The sequence below is a fragment of the Hylaeus volcanicus genome, chromosome 2 (assembly GCF_026283585.1).
Source record: "Hylaeus volcanicus isolate JK05 chromosome 2, UHH_iyHylVolc1.0_haploid, whole genome shotgun sequence".
Classification (NCBI taxonomy): domain Eukaryota; kingdom Metazoa; phylum Arthropoda; class Insecta; order Hymenoptera; family Colletidae; genus Hylaeus; species Hylaeus volcanicus.
Window position 1 is genome coordinate 30,361,326 of NC_071977.1, and position 22,940 is coordinate 30,384,265.

The 22,940-nt window shown below is 41.7% G+C and overlaps 3 protein-coding genes and 1 long non-coding RNA gene across 10 annotated transcripts; 2 read left to right on the forward strand and 2 right to left on the reverse strand.

The window, feature by feature from the left end:
* Positions 1-2,191: 2,191 nt before the first annotated feature.
* On the reverse strand, positions 2,192-15,667 carry LOC128872469 (UDP-N-acetylglucosamine--peptide N-acetylglucosaminyltransferase 110 kDa subunit). 2 transcript variants are annotated; one of them, XM_054115202.1, is made up of 11 exons: positions 15,105-15,667; positions 11,662-11,812; positions 11,334-11,577; positions 10,980-11,048; positions 7,234-7,430; positions 5,492-5,581; positions 5,243-5,423; positions 4,046-5,163; positions 3,512-3,965; positions 3,030-3,406; positions 2,192-2,950 (listed from the first exon to the last, which is right to left on the reverse strand). In XM_054115202.1, the coding sequence occupies exons 1-11, from the start codon at positions 15,229-15,231 to the stop codon at positions 2,755-2,757; spliced, it is 3,204 nt and encodes a 1,067-aa protein (XP_053971177.1). In that variant the 5' UTR covers positions 15,232-15,667; the 3' UTR covers positions 2,192-2,754. The 2 variants fall into 2 exon arrangements, with proteins under 2 accessions (XP_053971177.1, XP_053971176.1); XM_054115201.1 differs by lacking the exon at positions 15,105-15,667 and adding an exon at positions 12,481-12,999.
* A 1,817-nt stretch (positions 15,668-17,484) lies between these two features.
* On the forward strand, positions 17,485-18,787 carry LOC128872476 (nucleoside diphosphate kinase). The gene is made up of 3 exons (XM_054115211.1): positions 17,485-17,729; positions 18,230-18,331; positions 18,415-18,787. Exons 1-3 carry the CDS (start codon positions 17,550-17,552, stop codon positions 18,649-18,651), a joined length of 519 nt encoding a protein of 172 aa, XP_053971186.1. The 5' UTR covers positions 17,485-17,549; the 3' UTR covers positions 18,652-18,787.
* A 67-nt stretch (positions 18,788-18,854) lies between these two features.
* LOC128872477 (lipopolysaccharide-induced tumor necrosis factor-alpha factor homolog) lies at positions 18,855-22,631 on the reverse strand. Its single transcript, XM_054115212.1, has 4 exons — positions 22,511-22,631; positions 20,050-20,151; positions 19,445-19,589; positions 18,855-19,346 (listed from the first exon to the last, which is right to left on the reverse strand). Exons 2-4 carry the CDS (start codon positions 20,129-20,131, stop codon positions 19,244-19,246), a joined length of 330 nt encoding a protein of 109 aa, XP_053971187.1. The 5' UTR covers positions 20,132-20,151; positions 22,511-22,631; the 3' UTR covers positions 18,855-19,243.
* On the forward strand, positions 19,597-22,924 carry LOC128872480 (uncharacterized). Of its 6 annotated transcripts, none has more exons than XR_008456197.1 (4): positions 19,597-20,014; positions 20,846-21,115; positions 22,212-22,411; positions 22,500-22,924. It is a non-coding gene; the product is annotated as an uncharacterized LOC128872480 (long non-coding RNA). The 6 variants fall into 6 exon arrangements; XR_008456200.1 differs by having other exon boundaries at positions 20,919-21,115; XR_008456199.1 differs by lacking the exon at positions 19,597-20,014 and adding an exon at positions 20,037-20,174.
* The last annotated feature ends 16 nt before the right edge of the window (positions 22,925-22,940 follow it).

Consider the following 22,940-nt stretch of genomic DNA (forward strand, 5'->3'; position numbering starts at 1 on the left):
TTACCAGGTCGTACTACATAAAATAACAAAAATCATCGTAGGCATTTCGCGGTACGCGTTTAACTGTATCTTGCAAAGTAGGTTACGTTTACCGGTCAAAGTTCAGAGGAAATTCATTCGTGACGAATGCGAAAGAAACTATGAAAAGTTGACGATCATCCCTATAGGGTGTAACAAGATCGATGAAAAATTGTAAGAGTTGAAATATTTCCGAATGCAACGTTAGCTACGGAGAGTTAAAAGTTGGAAGGTGAATTAGAAGTTGAGTTGACATTTAAACGATAACCATCGCTAGTGAAAAGTAACGACGGAAGATGGAGCTCCGATAGTTTTAACCTTCGACCATATATACTTATAAACGTGACTTCAGATGAATGCTTTGAAGCAAAGATAAAATCATCTATGTGACGTCACTGGAGGATAAAGTAACGATGGAACTTTGTCGTTGAGTCTGTAGTATATATATTTTGCTTTATTAATTGCTAATTTTAACTCTTATAATTTCAAATAATGCTTATCGTAACGTATTTTGGAAATTGTAATTTTGAAATATTTAATTTAGGGACCGGATATAACAGAACCCGGAGTGAAGCCATGTCCGCCATATTACGTTGCTCTTGCGAATTCGTGACACTGCTAGACATGCGTATAGAGTCTGTAGTCTATGGCTAAACGCGCCATAGTGCTGTCGGAAAGCTCGGGAAAAACTCGAGCAAAGCTCAGCCCAAATAATCGAGCCGAGCCGAGTGCTTTTTCCAAGCCGTTTCCAAAGCAACCAGCTTGGAACTTTAAAATACCGAAAAATGTGACGCCATTTCTCGGCGAACCGTCCAAGTTCGTCGTGAAATAGTTTCCACTTCGCACCGCTAGATCGCGTCACATCCATCACGAAATTCCAACTTGGCTTCTCGACGATCCGCGAAGGGTTATCGATTTATGTGGCAGTTACAAACGCGATAAACTGCAAGCATATTTTGTTTCATTTCAATTTAAATTGAAAAAAAAAATATCGACGATACTTGGTCTTAATGCGGACATCAAATGGACAAATTAATGGGTAAATTATTTATTTTTGACCGAATAAGAATAGAAAATAACAATGATAACGCCAAAAATATTCATATTTTTCCGCAAATTACACGAAAGTCAATGATTGAGTTGTTAGCTTCGTTCGAAGCTGCTTCAAAAATTAAATTAATATAGACCTATAGAGACGATTTTAATTTTATGTTTCATTCTATTTAAAGATAGGGAATCGATAATTTTTGTTTAATACTAGCCTTACATCGGTATCTGCGACGTAAATTGTGCGTAATGGGACAGTTGCTCGTTATCGAGACCGTGCAACGTTGATAATACACATAGTGGGCGGATGAGGTCACGCATACAGCAAACAGGACGTTACGTTATTTTTTTCTATTTGTCTAAAATTCCCCGAATTCCGAAACAGTATCGACAATAAATTAAAAATATATTTCGTTCTCTCGTCGTGTAAGCAGCATAGTATAAAATAAGAAGAGGAAGTCGCGTGAAAAATGTAGGAAGTTGAAGCAAAAGTCCGATTATTTACCTGTATATTTCTACGAGAACTCGGTGTTATATCAAAGTTCGAGCAACGGTTTCACAAACAGAAATTAAACGTATACCGCATATTTATCGAGGCATTCTTGCAACACAACGTTCACATTCTTTCAAATTATGTTCGTAATTTTTTTTTATTCTATAGACGTACATTAGAAGTTTTGCTACAGTCAACGTCTTTCGCTACCTCACACATTTTTCGATCTTAATTTATGCAATTCACTATCAAACTAAAGTAATAACTAACGATTACCTCCTTTTTTTTTTTTTTAAATATAATATTTACAACGTGTATCATCAGTCGATCATATATATATATATATATAATACAAACTTGCACTTTTCGCTGTCAGCGGTTGCTAGTGATAACATTCTGATGCGTATAATCTATACTCAGACTTACTTATTCTTCGTTATATCTTCTTTTACGAGCGAATCGTATTCGAAGCAAACGACAAATATTGCAGCGTGCTACGATCTCACTACAAAGAACAACCAGAAAAGAAAGCATCTTTGTAGCTATTCGAGATCGTCGACGAGTCACGCGTCAAAATCCCTCGAAAGTAGAGATACTAGGGACAGTAAGTGAAATAAACCATGTCACTGTAAGTATGCTTGTGCACCTGTTTCAAAAAATTACATCCCTACCCCTTTATTCGTCCGACAGTTAATCGTCTAAAAATAAAGATAAACAATTGTCTTGTACGAGATAATTGTTACGCGAAAATTGTAATGTATAAATAACAGGGTCGAAGATAAGATAATGAAACACAAGAGGCGAGCATATTTCTCGTGACTCGTATGGTGCGACAATCCACAATGTTTGTTTCTTAAACGTCACATGGTTAGTCAAACATTCGTGTATCAAAGGTTTCACGAGAAACGTTCACAATGGGTGCGTATCGCATAGCATAGCATCGGGCAGCATGTGATTGATATTCATGGTAAATGGTCGGGGTTGATGACTCCGAAGCTTAGTTTGGACATGTTTACTCTACGTATTCTCTAAACTCTGGGATTTATCGTACAAAACAAAGTACGGAGAATTACGGGAAAATCGAATTTTCTTGAAACATCGCTTATCATCTGTTTTGTAAATGCTAAATTTCCAGGACAACAGACGTTATGGAATTAAAGCTGCATATAAATAAAAACAAATTGCGGAGATCGTTCTTATGACGCGGCTGTTATCGCCATCTTCTCTCTTTCGTTCTTCTCAACGGCCGCCACGTGATCGGGCTTTTCACCTCGCGCGTAACGCTCCCACATCTTTCTGTATAACATTTCCATACCCAACGCGTATAGTTTGCAACTGAACAAAGGACTCTCGGATCGTGCCTTCCATACCTTTGCTCTTATCGCTTTCAAGCTGAAAAAAGAATAATATATATAATAATTTATATTTCGTGTCGCTCTTATCAGGATAGGTCAAACTACAGTTTACTTACTATTCTCTATCGGTGCCTAAACGAACAGCGATATCTTGGTATTCTTGCCGTGTTCGTGCAACCAGCTCCGGGCATCCTAAAGTATTCAATTGACTAGCAGCAACGCGAGACGCTAACGTTTCCCCTGGCAGGGTGACCACTGGAGTTCCAGTCCATAGAACGTCCATACTAGTAGTATGACCATTACAAAGTGGTGTATCTAGGCACACGTCGGCTAGTTGTCCTCGTCTGACGTGTTCCTCTTTAGCGGCAACGTTGCTGAACAAAATTCTACCGGGCGACAAACCTAACTGTTGCGCCGTTGCTTGTAAATTTGGCTCTCCGACCGCCGGAAATCGCAGCAACCACAACACCGAATTTGGCACATGTTTTAGAATCTAAAATTTCAAATGATAATAGATGTAGAAGCACAGATGTTCAGACAGTTCGACAGATGTTGGACAACGTGAAACTCGAATATAAGAAATACAGAGTAAACTTACGTGTGCCCACATATGAAGCGTGAGCGGATCAATCTTATACAACTGATTGAAATTGCAGTAAACGACCGCGTCCTCTGGCAAACCGTACTGTTGTCTCGTTGTGATCACAATATTCTGAGGTACCTCTTCACCTGTAGCTGTCTTGTTGTTCACTTGCGTGGTGGCCATGCCGTTTTGAACTACGACACCGTTCACGGACATTTGGCATTGTCCGGAAGCGATCATTGTCTCGATAGGAGTAGTTGTTGGCAGTTCAGCGACTTTCAACGAGATCTCTACCGGCTTGTTTTTGGCATCGGGTACGATCACCTCGCGGATTTCTTTGATCAATGTGTTCTCGATCATCGGAGAAAGATCAGTCGCGTTTATAACGGCAACGTTGTCGGCCACTTTACCCTTCATGTTCAATTTGTCCGTTAAAATGAGGCGTTCTTTTAGATGGGGGAACATTTGTCTGTAAAAGATTGAATATTTGATATAATTACTCGAATAATTTTTACGGTACGTATTGTAACATATTTGACAGGAACTTACTTATGATCTCCTATGAAGTACGTGTGCGGCATGTAAGCGAGCTTTTCGCTGTACTGACTAGCAAGTTCCAATGGCGAGGTAACTTCGTCTGTAATTAAATAATCCATGAAGCTCGCCCCCGATGTTCCCGGATATCCAAGCCACATGACTTGAATCGGCGCCGGTCGCAGAGCAAATATTTCGTTTCTAGCGCCTTTCGTGTAGCCGTTCATGTTGACTAAAATATGTATCCCGTCGGAATTAATACGATCCGCGGCTTTCCCGTTGCACGGAATTTGCGATAGATCGACGAAGTGCTCGGCTTCTCTCGCGATTTTCGCCCGGAAGGTCGTCCCATCGTCGGAGCTAAGAGCGTAACAGTAAATTTCAACGCTTTGTCGTTCGTGAAGTCCCGGAATCGACTGCATGAGATGGCTGGTGGGATGATTTCCAAAATCTGACGAAACGTAACCGATTCTCAAGCGGGCACCGACTTCGCGTGGATACTTGTACGGTTGCTTGTGCAAAACGTGAATCTTCTCGATGCAGAGATTCGCGTGTCTAGCTGCGATAGCTTTTCTGAACTCGTGAGACAGCGGATAGAGCATGGAATGATGCGGATGCACGCTCGGTAATCTGTTCTTGTCGAGCTGTTCCGCGACGATCGAGACCAGTTTCTTCATTCTTGCTTCGTAGTCGGTCCAGTCGCACACAATCTGCAGGCAGTGCGCCAAATTGCAATACGCGTCTGGAAAGTCGGGCTTCAATTTCAGAGCGGTTCTGTACGATTGAATCGCTTCGGGAATGTTCCCGGAATCCTTGTGGATCGAGGCTAAATTGGAATGAGCATCGGCAAAAGCGGGATTAATTTGAATAGCTCTCGTGTAACATTGAAGAGCCCCTTGTATGTCTTGCATTTCTTTCAGGGTATTACCCATATTCGAGTAAGCGTCCGCGAAAGTCGGCTGAATACGAATAGCCTCTTTATAATGCATCAGAGCTTCGTTTAGTTTTCCTTGCTGTTGCAATACAGAAGCAAGATTGCTATGAGCTGCCGCGAACTCGGGGAATACTTCAAGCGCTTTCAAATATAGTCGTGTTGCTTCTTCTATGTACCCTTGTTCCCTTTTTATGTTGGCCTGCAACGAAAACAGATACGTAACGAAAAATCTTCCCAAGCGTTATCGATACCGCGCGTGAAGATTTCTATACAAGTACCAGATTATTAAGGGAATCGGCGTGCGATGGGCAGAGGCGAAGAGCGGTATTGTAGCAATCCTCGGCCTCCGCCACTTGGCCCTTTTCCTTGAGCGCGTTCGCCAAATTGCAATAAGCATCTGGGAAATTCGGTTGCAGCTCAATGGCGCGACGATACGTGTCGATGGCCAGGTCGATGAGCCTACAAAAATCTTAAATATACTTTCTGTTTCGCTGTTTAATGAATTCCCAGCGCAAATCTATAATTACCCTTGTTCATAATAGACGCACGCCAAATTTCCATGAACGACTGCATTGTTGGGACTGAGATTCAAAGCACGCAGATAGGCAGCTACAGCTCTATTAGAAAACACAAAATTCACGCGTTGTTAATTCATGTAATAACAGTGGAAAAGCATCGATATTATTTTCCGTAGGACCGATCGAAAGAAAAGGAGCAAATTGTCAGTCACTTTGAAAATAGTAACACTCGTTCGCGACATCACAACCGAGGCACAAATCGAACACGTGCGACAAGTTGTCGTATCTCGCAACGGGTCGCGAAGACGAAAGAAACCAGCGTCGAAGAATTAACCTTTTCACGTTATGCTTAAACAAAGAGATGCAGCATCCAGGAGTCGAGGATCGCGCGAGAGCCCGCTGCAATTGTACGCGTAACGAGGGTGCGATCGTAGTCGAGGGCGAGATCACCGTGTACACGACAACACACTGGCAGTCCATTCCTCCCCCATTTCGGTATCTCGTTCGATAAATCAATCGGTTCTTTTGAATATACGGGAAAAATCGATTCTCCAAGGGACTCGAGGATAAAGAGAGGATACGAAACCACCGCGATAGCTTTCGGTCGCGAAACTCGTAGCCGCGAGCTGCGTTTTTGACAACATCCAGTCTCGTTAAGGACTGTACACCCACCCGTGAGAACCAAAGGGTTCTCTTCTCTCTTGGGGGCGGAGCGAGTCTTGGAATCGATAGTCGTCGAGTTTCACCCGCTGTTGTGCGTAACGACGAAGGAGATGGCTCTGGACCGCGGATACGCGTAAATAACGGATCTGGGACACGTTATACGAAAGCAATTTATACTCTTGCAAGGCTATTCGTACCAGACCACGGTCGAAGACGAATGGTTCGATACGTGCGAGAAGATTATTCTTCTTAACCCTTTGCACTCGAGGCCTTTTCTTTCTGGTATCTACCAGCAACTCGAGATGTTTCTTAGCATTCTATTCCTATGAATTCTAAGCTATCTAGATTTGAGAATAAACTCACGTCTAGGTATTATAAATTTGTTTGCGTGAAACCTAATGGTGACTGAGAGTCACCTCTCGTGACTCAAACGGTTAATACTTATACTTCTCCAAGAATTTAGTACAGCTCGAAAGTTGAACGGTGCGAACGCAACTTTCGGATTCGTACAACGAATTACAAAAATGTACGTGCCTCGCGAAAGAAGGTTGTGTTCGTGGACGTCGCTCTGGAGAGAAACGAAGGACGATGAACTTGAAAGAACGTTATACGAATATCGATTCGGTGTTTACATACCGGCTCATGCGCTTTGCTCGCGGTTTCTTAGCACGCGTGTTCGAAAGGGGAACGCGCGAAACTTTACGACCCTCGACGGTTTCTTTCATCGTGCCGCGAATTAAGTACTCCACGGTCGAATCGGTATTACAAAATATCGGTTATTTACAAAATAAACGCGAACGCTCATCGTACATCTATAGTCAATTTGTATGACTTTCTACTACCGTTAACGTCACTGGAGGACGTTAAAGGAATAACTATAAAGCCACTTTCCTCTAGCACAGACTTTAAAATCGACGTCAATAGGAAGTATAAACGACGATCGATCAAACTGTGCATATCCGACTCGGGTACTGGACGCAGGATACATCCTAATTCGTGGCAGGATTAAAAAGGAGTAGTTTAGTGAAAAGGAGTAACAAGTGAATTGGAAAACGTAGAAAAGAACGCGGATAACTGTGTTTCCTTACCTATCGAATATCCTAGCCTCTTTGAGGACGTTGCCAAGGTTGATGTACGCGTCCAGAAAGTTTGGATCCAGCGCCACCGCCTTTTCAAAGTGATGAATCGCCAGCCATATTTCTCCCTGGGCGTTGAACACGCAGCCGAGATTGCTCCAGGCAACGGCGAAGTCCGGACGCGTTTCGATCGCCTTTAGATAGCAAGCCTAGAGACAAACGGAGTATTAGAGGTAATGCTCGCGTACTGTCAGAGACGACGCGCCGCGCGTATTGCCCAACCTCTCCTCGCCGCGCCGCAGCTTTCACGCATTCACCATCCTCGAGATACCTCAGAAAAACATTTACTTTCATCACCTTCGTCCTCTCCGTCGCCCTTTTCCTCTGTCCTATCCTCCTTTCCTGTGCGTACGCATTTTCGTTTCTCGAGTCGATCGATCCGTCACAACGCGAATCAGATTTCATATTCCACCGTTCTCGTCGACTGGTTTCTACCGTGAGCTTTTATCGGATCGTATCCGAACTGGATCGGCAAACGTAACTAAAATTCTTTACAAATTCATTCGCTGAAAGTGACTCGCGTCGAACGACAAAAACTCGCGATAGAAACACCGAACGAATCCCAAGTTCATCGCACACAGTATCTATGCTGGATCTCTAAAAATCAAAAACCAATTTCCCGACGTGCTCGAATCGTACGGTTATTCGAAACGAAGAACGCGATCGCAAGCCCAAGAAACGTTTGACGAGAGGCACCGTAAGTAAATAGTCGAAGTATCGATCCATCGATAGCGAAATCAGAGTACTCTCGAGCAGACTTTGAAAGCTCGTTTAGACGTGCGTTATCGTCGCAGCAGCGATACACGGTTGCAGCGTTCAGAGAAAAACGGAGAACGGAAACGGGTACAGAGAGAACGAAGCTCATTCTGCGAATCGTGTAACGTGTAGAGGGACGAGGAGCTGGTGCGAGGTCGGGAAAATAGGGTTACGTGGAGCGCGCTAAGGAGCGTCGTCGTGTTAACGTGGCCGATACGGGTGTCCGGTATCGCGTATCCGTCGATTCCCCGAAATGCGTCCGGTGGACTCGACGGCACGCGCGGTACGCCAGTTTCGCCATTGTCGTCGTCACCGGCCAACTCGCCTGCGAAGATGTCTCCCCTCGTCGAAAAACACGCCCGTTTCGAATTCGTGCCCCGCGACGATCATCCAACGTCCCCTCTACCTCGTGTACGAAGTCCGTATCGATTCCAAAACCGATCGTTCCCTGTCGCGTTCGAACTTTTAAAACGTTCAAGATTCTCGACTTCTTCACGCGTGACGACTCTCCTAAAGGTCGAAGCGGGGATGTGCATCGCGCGTGCCGAGAGGCGGGCTACATCATACAAAGTAGAGTAATCCGTACCTAAACGATAAGTAAAAGGGCATTTACAGTCGGCCGGTCTCTATGCGGGAAACGGCGAGCAAAGGGCGGACGAGTCGAAGCAAAGAACTGGGGAAAAAAGACAGAAGCAAAGTTGGACGTGTCTCGAACAACCAGGACCCGTTTCACTGGGATTCGCCCAGACTCGCGAAGCGACTAAATACGGATTCGCAACGATAGCAAGAAGGAAATTCGAAGAACGCTTTTCGTGGAATGAAACCGAAGGGATCCAACTTTGAAATCTGGCGGTGGAGAAGGGGAAGTCTGTATAGATGCGGACCGACGGGATTGTTCAGAGACCGGCCTTGGGAATTACTTTACCTGCAGTGTACCCTTCGGTAGGTTGACGGTAGGTACGGCTCGCAAGCTCTCATAATAAACTTAGACCGAGAGACAGTGTGTTACTGAATAACCAGATTCAGATTCACCCCTTTGACGAAGGAACCCATGGTAACCGAGACCAATCACATTGCTCCGACTTCCCCTCCTAGAGTTGATCATCCCATCCACAACAATAAGACAGCTGCGTTAATGTCTCTTCACTGATACTCTTCGCCTCAACTTTTGTCTTTTTTTTTCTCTTTTTTTTTTTTTTTAAATTTTCATTTCTTTTCAAAGTACGTGTATATATAGAGGTAGCACGCCTAGTCGTGCGTGCCGGTTGAGGGGCACGCTTCGCTGAGCCCGTCAGCCACCATTAAACCGCCTCGAGACGTCCGGTTATCATCGACTGTACGTTCGAACGAAAATTCCCGATAACTAGAATACGATGCAAGACGAGCGTTAGAAATTCTTTGATTATTGACCCTGGAACGCTACCAATGTGTGTGTGTTTTTCTTTTTTTTTTTTTTTATTTTTAAATTTGAAACTCTTTCTTTTCATGGTCCAAGCTTGTACTATTTCGAGATCGTACGCGTTGCTGGTGGCGAAACGTACTGAGCGAAAATCGAGCGAGCAGACTAGAAAGCAATCAAGACTGGCAGGAAATTCAGCGGAAGGCCTTTCTCGTTGCTGCGTTGTGATTCACCGACAAGCTTGTCCCTGCAAAGAGTACCGTCGCGACACGCGGGAAGACAAGAGACCGACGCGAAAATAATTTCTTAAACGACGAGCACGAAGCATTTCGAGATCATACGTACTGTCTGCAGTCGCTTGCTTGTCGTTCATCGCCGCGCCGCGCCGCTGTGAAAGAAGCAGACCACTCGACATGCCTCGCTCAAGTATACAAACTACGATTAACGAATCGACTATAATTAACCGACGAAACTCTTAGGAGTGGAACAAATCCTGTGAGTTTCCGACCGAAACGAAAGCACACTTCCATCGACAATTGCGCGATGGGAGAGCAGTTATCAACGCGTTTCTCGTTCAAATCGAATCCCGCGATAAGAAATTCGTCGAGTGATCTCGCGCCGTTAATCATGATCGTACACACAAATTTGATTACTCTCAAAAGTTGGAAAGAAAAGGTGTCGCATTTGTCCATGTATACGTAACGGATCTGTATACCTAGAGTTAAATACACATTCAGAATGAGCTGGATAAAATGAGGATGACCTTAACTGCTAGAGTCGCGCGCTGCGGATCCTATTGTAGCTTACTGCGTGTTTTGAAGAAAAAAAAAGGAGAAAAAAAAGAGAAGTACAAAAACGCAAAAGTAAAACACTGTTCGCGCAACAACGCTTCGAAAAGGAAAAAGAAAAGACCGTACTTGCTGTAATAGGATCAGCAATTGCGGTTAAAAATTTGCGATGACACCGAGAGAGACGAAGAAAATCTGTTCCTGCGACGGTGTTATTGCAAAACGCGCAATGCCAGAAGGGGTTGCTTTAAAATGTTTTCGGCACTGGACCGAAAACGCTCGTGGCGCCGCGTTTGATGCCGAGTAACCTCGTTGATCCTTGGACAAAAGGACGGACGAGAGAACATCAATCGCGGCTATTTGATGGATTAGGTGGGAAGAACGCGTGCGATGTACGATCCGCTATAGAAATTTCAATCTTATTTCGTGCCGATGTTCACGAGGACCACGCGCATTTAATTTCGATAGCGGGGCCATCGCACGCCGCGCATACGTTTTCCACAATGAGAAAAGGCTTTCCGCTCGAATGAAACGGATACCCAGTTACTTCCTAGCCATTCCAAACAACTGCTGACTAGTGCTCGTGCACAATCTATAAGATGCATTCGTACCTTATCAAAAGACTAATCGACGAGACTTGTCGGCAAGCGGCCAACAATATCCTAAAGTTTGATTACGGTACCAATGCATACGAATATGTGCATCACACGTCAGATTACTTTACAACAACGATCCCAATCGGCGGAAAAACCTACCTTTGCTTCGTCAAGTCTTGCTAATGCTTTCAAAAGATTACCAAGATCGCTTCTCACGCAGTAGAGATCCTATAACACGCAAAACCGTACGTTGTGAAAATATTCCAAGAACGAGTTTGGTCAACCATAGTAAAGCTGCTGGAAAATTGACGAATATAGTTTGTTTCGAATCATAAAAAAAATATATGAAACTATTTCTTTAACTTGGCTCGGATATATCTCTAATGGATAAGAAATTATACAGAAAATCGTTAAAAAAAAAATCATGGACGTCAACTATATTCGATACATTTTTTTGAGCTGGTTGTAAATTAACTATCTGAGAATTTATTTAAACAATGATTTGTTCCTCACAGGGTTATATTGCAAAGCGGTCACGTATGCTTGAACTGCTTGTTCCATATCTCCTGCAGCCACTAACGCAGCTGCCAGATTGATGTACCCATCGATGAAATCTGGTTTCAACCTGACGGCGTGTCTGTAATTTTCTAAAGCTTCCTGTAGCTGACCGCGCTCCTTGAAAACATTTCCAAGGTTGCTGTAAGCTTCTGCCAGCAAGGGGTTTTGCTTTATCGCTAAGCTACTGTAATGAGCAGACCTGAAATGTACCGACAGAAATTTGTGAATGTTAAGAGCAAGTAGAAACAGAGAAAAAATATTTTTGCTCTCAAAGCTTACTTACTTATCTAGCCTCCTGCATTGAAAATGAATCGAAGACAACAACAAAAGAACCCCTGTGTTGTTGGTTTCCTGTCGCCAGAGCTGCATACAATGTCGCTCCGCATTTTCATAGTCTCCTGCTTGATACTCCCTGTGAGCCAGTTCCAGTAGCCCTGAAACGAGATAAATTCGAACGTGATATTTTCTCATAACTTACACGTTACACGTAAGGAAAAAAAGTTACGAGGCGCCTATCGAGTTTGGAATTGAAGCGGAAGCACGTGTATTTTTCGAGTCGTCGCCATATGGCTACTCTCGTTTACGTTACTGAGTAACGGTTACGCGTTTACGCTACTCGTTTACGTCTATACGAATGTTTCTGTAATCTGCACATGTTTTCTGTTCAGAATTTCTATGGCGCATGCATAACGTTTACGTGTCCAAAGGAACGCCCTAGGGTCACAGGAAGCCTGAAATTCGTGAAACGTTAAAAAAAGACGCAGACGAGGCGCGAGCATAAAAATGGCTGCTTCCGTTGTGTACTCGAGCAAACGACGTAGGCATGGAATTTTTACGCTTCGCACGGAAATGTACCGAAAGTATTCTTCAAAGTACGGAAGCAATATTCGTCTATAGAAATATCTTAGGAAATATCCTAGTCTTCGCTGTGTTTCCTGTAGATTACGAATCGCTACCCTGATCCCCACGTGAAAATTTACTTAAACACGATGCGTGCATTTATTTTGACCAATATGTATATCGATTTTCGTTCGTAACTCGACCGATAGCAAAAGTTGAGTAACACGGGGAAGAAATAGCGTCAGAGGGAAAGAATACGAACAGTACGAGTCGACAGCGACGTTAATGGTTTGATTGTCTGCGATCGCGATAAGCTCCTTGCCCTGAGTGTCCTGTGTAACAACCAGGAGATTTTGCCCGTTCGGCCACTCGACGGTTCCATTATAAATGTCGTCCGTGCCGTTGACCACGCTTCCAATTATTCCGTTGGTGCTCTTCAGGACGGACTCCTTTTTCTTCTCGATCAGTCTCAGACTCATTTTTCTCGTTTCGTTGCTCTGATCTTTTCACCACCGCACACATTCAGACGCACACGCCGTTTTTCAGCTCGATCAATTTCGAGACTCCTCGCCGGACGAAAATTGATGCCTCGAATGTTTCCTGTGATAACGTCTTCTGACCGACTCGCGATATGGTTTTATTTACTTCTCCGTATCAACTCGCGTAGCACTCGTTGTTAGGATTTACGTTCCCTGATCACCAGCGCATTACAGTTCAACGCGATACTTAATAATTCCTCAATTCTGTAGACACTGCATCCGCGGTGTTCCTATAGAAGAGATCGTTCCGGCCAGGTTATCCCCGCCAGATCGAGGAGCGAGCCGATTGGTCGGCTCGGCCACTATGGCGGACTCCTGCGTCGTTGTGGCAAGCCGTAAAGGGGGAGAGGGGAAGCAAGGGAAGACACTCGGTTCAAGAGCGTCAACATCGAATTCGGTGCCTAATCATTTTTTCTTTTGTCCTTTGTCAACTCGACTGTACGAACATTTGCCCATCGGATATCGTCGTCGAAATCAGAATGGAATCCTAAGATATCGTTTACCACGCACGATTGAACCAGTAACCTATCCTCGATTCGGTACGAATTTTTCTGACTAAATTGGACATTTGTGCACCCTTACTTCACTGCTTTTCGGTTTCGATAACAATTTGCGTATTCAGCGGTCTCGAAAACAAAGAACATCCGTCGAGTTATTTTTAGCAAACAAAACACACAAAATCAACTACGTACGTCGGGAACGTGTTAACAGATTATTGTTGTATCAGCAATACTGATAATATTTTATTTGTATGGAATACGATCAGACGGTTCGGAATGTTTAGGAGAATTTCGAGTTTCGAGATGTCCAGAAAATTGGTGCGCTCTTTATTTAACTTTGATTTGTCGATAACCTTAGCGAAAATAATTTCTTGGTGTAAACACGTGTAACACTAAATGTAAATACAAAAAAAAATTGGCGATTCTAGGGGGGCACGTATATCTTGTACTACGCGACTGGGACATGTAAAGAAACCATATCAGTAGTTCTCATTCGCTATTGGGAAAATCTTATTATTTCAACTTTCATGAATACGGCTTTCGTTACTTTTTTTATGTATAAATTCTGTGTGTCGATAAAGAAAAGAATTACTCAATTATAATTTTGATCTCGGTAGCAAAACATGCAACATTTATCAATGAATTGCAAAAGTATGACGTACAGTGGGCGTAGAAAGTATTCGTACACCGATCAATTTCCAAAAAAAAAAATATGTAAAATTGTAATTTATTAATTTATTTTTTATTAACAGTACAAGGAACAATTAACAGTAGAGTTGGTAACATAAGCGCATCAGTTTAATGCTTCGTGGGAATTAGAAAACACTAAATTTTCAGTAAAAAAGATTTAAAAAATACTGATAGTTAAAAAATAATGATAGTTAATTTAATGCCTAGAAGAGTTGCAGTGGTAAATGTGATGGAAGACCGCTGAAAATAAGTAAAAATTTTCACTCGTGAAATACATTCCAACGGGTAAAATCGACGAACATTGCAAAGAACCACTGGTATATGTATACGAAGGGACTCTTGTCCCCACTCTGCCGCTCGAAAAGCAGATGGAATAGGTACCCAATGGAATATTCCATCGTCACTTCGATGAAGCGAGGACAGGGGGATTGCGGAGCGAGGGGAAGGGAAATATTTAAGGGAGAATAGACCCGAATGGGGGAGAAAACTAAAAGCTAACAACGGTAAAATAATAATGCTACGATTCGTACAGAGATGAAAATAAAATCAACGGACATTTGCAAAGTTCGAGCAATCTTTCGTTAAAAAATTGAAGCACATTTTCTTTAAACTCCGTTTACTCGTCTACACACCTTTAATATAACGAATTTCACGTATTCGTACGATCGAATAAAGCATATCGCTCGCGTAGTTTGATATGGATATATCGCTTATATTGCAGTACTTAAGATATTGACATTTTTCACGTGTACATAATCCACGTGAATGATACCTTTCGATTGTGACACCTTATTAAGTTAGTACGAAGTGACAAATTAATAAAGTAACAGCAACATTGTTGTCCACTAACAAGAAAGTTTCTAATAAATGTTACACATTAACCATGGTCTTGATCGAACGACTATAATTAAACGAAACTCGGATACGAGTTGGCGACGTAAATGTACGTTGGAAAAATTACACAACTCCGTGCTTTTGATCGTCCGTATTAATCGGTCATGGAAACTTGTGCAAGGTGTATTTTTAGCAACGCAAGTCGCATGATTACAAAGGGAATGCCTGCGGATTTGATGTCCATTTCATCGAGTTTCGCGAACGAAAGATTGAACGTTCCAACGAAACGATACGTAGGTAGTCGTGGTTATTCTACTACGTACCAACTGTCGAAAGCTGTTGTATCTCGTTCATCTTGAGAATGACACTGGTGCCCGCAATTTGTTGATGGTTCTGCTGCTGCTGCTGTTGCTGCGGCTGCTGCTGTGCTTGCATGATCACGGCCACCATAAAAATTTGACACGCGAACAAGTGCGGCGCAAGAAAAATGTTATGAGTTGCTCGCGCGAACGATCTAGCCGAAGCAGAGTACCGCGATCGAGAAAACCGCGACGAGTCGAATCCGAATATGATTCTGTCCTTCCTCGAGAACAGAAACAAAAACACAGGTACGCAGGGGAATTACGTCCGCATGCACTAGCGCGATGTTTCAGCGTCCGCCATCATGGATTTTCGAGTACTAGTCAAACCACCCAGACTGCAGTATATAATATGCAAATTACGTAAAAACGTAATTGCTGGTTACTGAATATTCCGATGTTCGAAATTACGTGACGAAAGACGGCGAGTAACCGATTGGTTGGTCTTTTGCGAACAACGGTCTGTCAACGATACGAAAACCGTAACATAACGTGGACCATGGACGCGTAACATGGACCGACGCGAAAAACCAATCGATGAACGTATTCCGAGTTGAAGATTTGTGCGGTTCCTTGCGCGGGAAATACGTCACGTTGATGAATCCTAATAGATCTATCTTACACGCCTTACTATGTTATATCGTGAATAATTAGCATTTCATAGGGGTTTTCGTTTACCTAAGAAATCATGCATTTACGAAAATAATACGAATAATAAACAGTAAGATAATATTGTTATTAGAGGATTACTACTGGAGTTCATACGCGAGCGCCGCGATGGTGACAGATCAAGAACGACGCCCACGGACATAGGAATATAGGAACCGAGGAATGACCGGCAATGGACGTGGTGCGCTATGAAGTCAAGGGGGGAGGTCCCTCGGCCATCTTACGTTGCCAATTTGCAGCGGGTAGTTTAAATAGGACTATAATTGAATACTATTCCTTTCATTTCCTGACACATTTCCCTTTAACTTCCCTTCATTTCTGTGAGGTTTCCCTTTAATTTCGCTTCTTTTCCTCACCAATTTCCTATTAACTTCCCATCATTTCCTCGTACATTTCCTTTTAATTTCCCTTCATTTCTGTGACATTCCCCTATACTTTCCCTTCATTTCCTTACACAGTTCCCTTTAACTCCCCCCCATTTCCTGGTATATTTCCCCTTAAATTCCCTTTAATTTCCCTCCATTTCCTTACACATTTTCCTTTAATATTAATTTTCCTTTCCCTTTCCAGTTCCTGCCGAATTTCCCTTTGAATTTCCCATGAATTCCTTGTGCCACCTCCTTGCATACCATGTTCTCCTAACACCAAAATGTAAAATCGGGAAGAAGTCCGATACATACCGAAAAATGTGCCCCTTGAACTAGGCAACCTATACTTACAGATATGTCGGGCCGGTTGCCTGCTCGTAAGCAAGAACGTGTCACTTCTTCGCATATCATGTTCTCCTGTTACCAGAAGTAAAAATTTAACATGTCCCGTCATAATTTTGAGCGGAGCCATTTGCAACATTGTTGAACTTGCAACATTGTTGGATTCCGCTGCGAGCGATTTGCAACATTGTTGGATTGCCGCCGGGATCGATTTGCAACATTGTTGAATGTGCAACCTTGTTGGATTTTGCGTGGAGCGATTTGCAACATTGTTGAATGTGCAACTTTGTTGGATTTTGCGTGGAGCGATTTGCAACATTGTTGAACTGGCAACTTTGTTGAAGTTTTGAGCGGAGCCGTTGCAACATTGTTAAACCAGGAAATGTCACCATGTCAAATGTTACCAAAGATTCCTTGTGCCACCTCTTCGCATATCATGTTAGGTGGTGTAAGACGGTGTTAGGAGTTGTTAGGAGATGTTAGAGGTTCTTAGGAAATGTCACGAAGTGTTAGAAAATGTTGGAAGTTGTTGAGAGATGTTATGAAACGGGAGGAGATATTAAGAGATGCTAAGAGATGTTAGGAGATGTTACGAGACATTAGATGGTGTTAGAAAATATTACGAATTAGTGCCCCTGTTATGCGGCAACCGTTATTCGCCTGCTTGTAGGTTTGGTTGTCATCTCGTAGGCGCAGAGGTGCCCCTGTTATGGGGCAACCCCTATTAGCTTTTTTGACATTTCTGTTGTCATCTCCAAACGAACGAGGTTCTCGTGGGAAACCTGCGAATGGGGGATACGCGTTTAGCCATAGACTATAGACTTTATACAGATGTCTAGCAGTTTCATGAATTCGCAATGGCAACATAATATGGCGGTCATGGCTCACTTTGGGTTTAGCTATGCCCGCTCTCTATATTCGTATGTCCGTGCTTACGTCCCCACCACGTTGAAAGAGACAAGTTCGAATTGCTTCGAATAAGCGAAGGCTTGGTCTGTTCTCACTCTTCTTCTGCTGTCGCCGGCGTTGTATGGTTCTGTGTACCGTTCTGACTTTATTTCGTTTAGTTTGCAAAATAATAATGGCAGAAAATAAGGAACGTACGTTCATCATGATTAAACCCGATGGTGTCCAGCGTGGACTCGTCGGGAAAATAATCCAACGTTTCGAGGATAAAGGTTTCAAGCTCGTAGCGATGAAGATGGTGTGGGTAAGTGTCCGTATGCGTGCGTGTACGTGAATTTCACATACGCGAAAATCGCACATATTCTGTTCTTTGTAGCCACGTGGACGCTAACTTCATGTCGGTATTGTTTCTCCTAGCTTATCGCAGAAAATGATTTTACATGTGTTTGTCTTAAAACACCTGTCATATTTCTTTGTCGAGAAACACAATTGACGTAATTTATGTTGCTAGAATATGTGACACTTAACAATCCTCAGCCTTGAGATAAAATGGTTGAAATTCATTTTCGTATTATTCTTATATTCGTATTTCAATATATTTGAAACTAATTAAAGCAAAAGATTTTTAGCGAGTAATTAGACGAGTTATTTTCAATCAATGCATTACAATACGGCATTGGCATACAGCCTAAAGATAAAACTAATCTCTAGTGTAATATAGTCATCGCATTATTTAATAAGTAATACGACCAATGATTCAAATAGAATGTCCTTTTGTAATAATATAACAACCTTTTTCTTCAGCCAACAGAGGATTTGCTGAAACAACATTATTCAGATTTGGCAGCCAGACCATTTTTCCCAGGCTTGGTTAAATACATGAGTTCGGGACCAGTTGTACCTATGGTAATAATTTTATACCTAACAACAATGTACGTTTTTCTTTTTTACATAATGAAATAAAACAAGAATCGAATTGTATCTTTCAGGTATGGGAAGGTTTGAATGCGGTAAAAACTGGCCGTGTAATGTTGGGAGAAACAAATCCAAAAGATTCTGCACCTGGAACAATTCGTGGTGATTTCTGTCTACAAGTTGGACGCAACATTATCCACGGATCCGATTCCGTTGACTCTGCCAAGAAGGAAATTAAATTATGGTTCACAGAAGATAAGAAAGAAGTTGTCGATTGGGCATCTTGGGCAGAGAAGTGGATATACGAATAGATTATTGGAAGCAAGTTATTACAAAATATTAAAGACCTTTATCCATATTCTTTCGTATACTGCCATTCGAATAAGACAAGGGAGTTACTGTACATAAATTTGCTTCAGGAGTAATAAAACAAGTTCTTATACAGTTTTTAATGCGACAGCATTAATATTAATCTTATTGTTACCTTCCATAGATTAAGAAACAATTTACAAAATACTGTAGAAAGTTTTACATATTCGTTTTTTGCTGTTTTATAACAGTAGTCTTATTTGTAATATACAATATTTTATTATTAAATTAAGATACAAGTAATATAAAAAAAAACAAAATCGATAGTACAAATGCATTGCACGTATGTTCAATCATACTTAAGTTTACCACATTAAACGTTTACGATTAAAGTAATCAAGTAAAAGTATATTATTTTACACGTGTTTAACACGGAAAGGTTGTGTAGAGTTTATATAAAATATTTAATTTCTCGATTATATATAATATATATGCGTGGAATATTGTGCGTACTTTAGACGTTAAATTTCAACGTCTGCGTTAACATATTTAATTATACGTAAACATCGTTTGAGGAAACCATCAGCATAGAAATTAATTGGTCGATTGACCTAAGAATGCTTTACAAGATGGACACGAATGCTTCCTCACCATACAGCTGTCGATGCAGTAAGGACAAGGTGCGCAACACCAACATCTAGAAACGAATATTAATACAGTTACATATTTTTTTCTTTGACGTAAACCCTGTATCGATAATTGAAGATACGGATAAATAATAATCAATATAATTACCCAATAAGACATAAGATAATTGCAATTAAATGAGTTTTTGTGTTTGACTCGGTTTCTATCGTCGTAAGAACGTTGGCATGACAATAGGGACAAGTTAGGCGTTGCGGCTCGTTACCAAATTGCGTGCCTCCTATTATGATAACACCTGTAACAACATTGTTTAAAAACAATTATTTCAAATAATATAAAAAAGTCGATTGTATCTTCTATTTTAAAACGGATATATGCATCGCCTCGTTAAGGGACACGTATCTACGATCAGTAAACAATGTGAATAATTTGATTCGTAGTTCGATTATTCTATAACTAAAAGATACTGTTAAAAATGACCGATTAAATGGCTCGAAATTCAAATCGCAGCTTCTTGGGTTTCGCTAATTCGTTTTACTTGTCCTTGCACTTTGTCGACTTCTCGATCACTCGCAGATCCCAACTATGCGCGACACAAAGTCAAACGACCGCTCAAGGTGATCGAGGGAATAGTCCCATCATTCCATTTCTCGTTTTTTTTTTTTCATTTCGCTTCACTGCTGTACATGGGACACGTGCGTGTTTTCTCTCCCAGACAAAGTATAATTATATTTATTTTTATATTTATCACGTACTTTGCGGTGGTGGTGGTGGCTGTCCATCTGTATAGGGCGGTGGCGGTGGCATAAAACCGGGTTGTGGTGGCATTTTGTCCATTGTGATATACGGGCCTTTGCCTGAAAGAAATGCAAAATAAGAAGTTCCGCATTGAACTCTTTCTTTCTTTTCATTTTCCCTTCGTATTCGTTTCGTTTCCCCATTCGTTTCTCCCTCATTCTATTCATTTCCTGTATCTTATTTCTTTTATTATCTTTTATTTATCCATTACTCGATATTTTTATTTTTATTTCAGTTCAATTTAAATATTCTTCATGGTCATGTTATGTTTAAGTACAGTTAAAAATTAATTATTTAACGTAATACAGCATTTTACATATTTTGGAAAATTGGTGGCGCCATCTACCACGGAACCGTCCAAGTTTGTCGAGAAATAGTTCGAACTAGTCACCGCTAGGTGCCACGAGCAGTTTAATTTCAAGTGAAAGAACTAAAAGTCAAGAAAACCTTATCCCGGATCAATTTTAATAAGCTTCGAGATCATGTCGTGTACGCAGTGTAGTCCAATATTCATTATTTAACGAAATAAAGCAGTTTATGTAATTATTACACATCGTCGGTATGGATAACGATCGGTGGCGCCACGTAGCGGTGAAAAGTTCGAACTATCTCTCGACAAACTTGGACGGTTCTATGGTAGATGGCGCCACGAATCAGTCAACAGTTGCTATCCTTGTCGCACATTTTATTTCTCTTTCGCTTGCACATTTTTTTCTGCCTGGACCCCGCCCACAGTAATCTGTCCTCTGATAGATAAGTGTCAAACAGCGATCAGAAAAATAGAAGTTTTATATCCCTTTATCGTTATGAAACTACGTTCAATCAGATCGATGACATTTTTCAACGAAAAATGATCAAAGCACAGACATCGCTAAAGACAACGTATCCAAGTTTCAACGAAATTCAAAATGTTTTCTCGAAGCGTACGTGCTCTCGCACGAAACAAATCTATCGCATGATCGATTAGCACCTACGTAACAACGTGTATATTCGTAAACAATGAGTAATATTGCTGGAAAATAAGTACGTGAGATACCGTACCGCAATCTAATCCATGTAGGATACTTAATTTATCGTATCTGTTTGCGAACTAATAAACTAACATCAGATACTTAGAAACGTTGAGCTGTTTACTCCTGCGAAATACTTCGTACTCGACGAAAATCTAACGTACCTATTCGAAAATGTATACAACAGTCTCGTCCTTTGTATCTACAGGGTGTCCCAAAAATGTTGTAACACCTTGAAAGGGGTGGTTCAGGAGGTGATTTGAAACAACTTTTTCCTCAGCGAAAATATCGTACAGGTTTCATTAAGGAGATATTAAGCGAAAACCCCGACCAATCAGAGCGCGAGTATGCCGGTTGAGCGTAGGCTACGCGCTGATACGACGCTACCGCGGGCGCTCCAACGGTATACGCGCGCTCTGATTGGTCAGTGTTTTCCGTTAATATCTCCTCAACGAAGCCTCGGACAACATTTTCGCTATGGAAAAAGTTGTTTCAAATCACCTCTCGAACCACCTCTTTCAAGGTGTTACAACATTCTTGGGACACTCTGTACGCGTCTTTTGGGGCCCACTAGCTAGTGTAGCTTGGGGTTGCTAAGACCGTACTGTAGCTACAATTTCATCATAGCTACAGCCCCTGAGGGTATTTATTACTGCTCGACGTTTTAAAGTAATAAGAATTCTCAAAATTGACTATTACCGCACATACCGGAGGCATTTAAAAAACACGCGATTTCGAAATAATTGTGCTGCGATTCAAGATAAGGAAAGTTGATTTTCCTCGTTCGGCGGGAATACCGAATGATGAATTCAACGTCCTTGTTTGCAGTATACTTAACACAATCCTTGTATACGCGACTGGATTTTTTTTTTCAAATTCCATTTATATAATTTGAATAAATCGAATCGTCTACCGTATTCTGCTTTCACCTTTCGATATTTACACCGCAACCGTTATATTATATGCGTAGAAATATGACACGATGAAATGTAACACGCTAGTGTTCGCGATTTACGACAGAACTGCTTCGTACTGAAGTACGCGCACGTAATATTTCTTTTTAATTTCATCCTCTACCCGCTCTACCGAACTGATGCAACTTTTTACAGGGAGAAACAGAAACAGAAACAGAAACGAAGGCATATGTTCAAGCAACCACGATTACGTTAAAAATAGACGAGAAGCCTTCGGTTCTTCGAAATTAAAATGAACCATGGAATACTCTGTTAGCGATGTAAACACTTCACCGACTTGGCTTTGCAAAACCGACGAAACAAAAGTAATTAGCTAATCTTTTGGTAAAGACACGGTAAATATTCTATACACGTTTCGAAAGTAACGACTGCTTGCCGGTTCGAGCTAGGACTATCTAGTGAGCTACTTTCTTTCTATTTTAGTATGCACATACCTGTTGCAGTAACGATGTTACGCGCTAATCGTCAGCCTCACTACAGAAGAACTGCGAAGAGCGAAATCCAACTGACGACTAAGCTTCGCGTCGCTACATGTTCAAATTTTGTATACGTATGGTTGTGTACATAAGACACGCAAACGTTACAGGAAAGGTGGGAGGATCACATTGCCCAATGGGAGACTTCTGAGAAGTGACGTAGAGATATGTATGTATACATACAGGCGGTTATCTGAACGCGATTCATACACAGGAAAAGCAGAAAGCTTATAATATAATAGCGAAAAATAATTGTCAGTTCCCCGAAAACAATTACTGAAGATTCGAACAAAAAGAATTGCGTAATACAAAACGTTCTCCTGTTTATCACTCGTCTATATATGGAATAAATGCCAAATATACATATATAGGGCGTAGTAGAATGTAT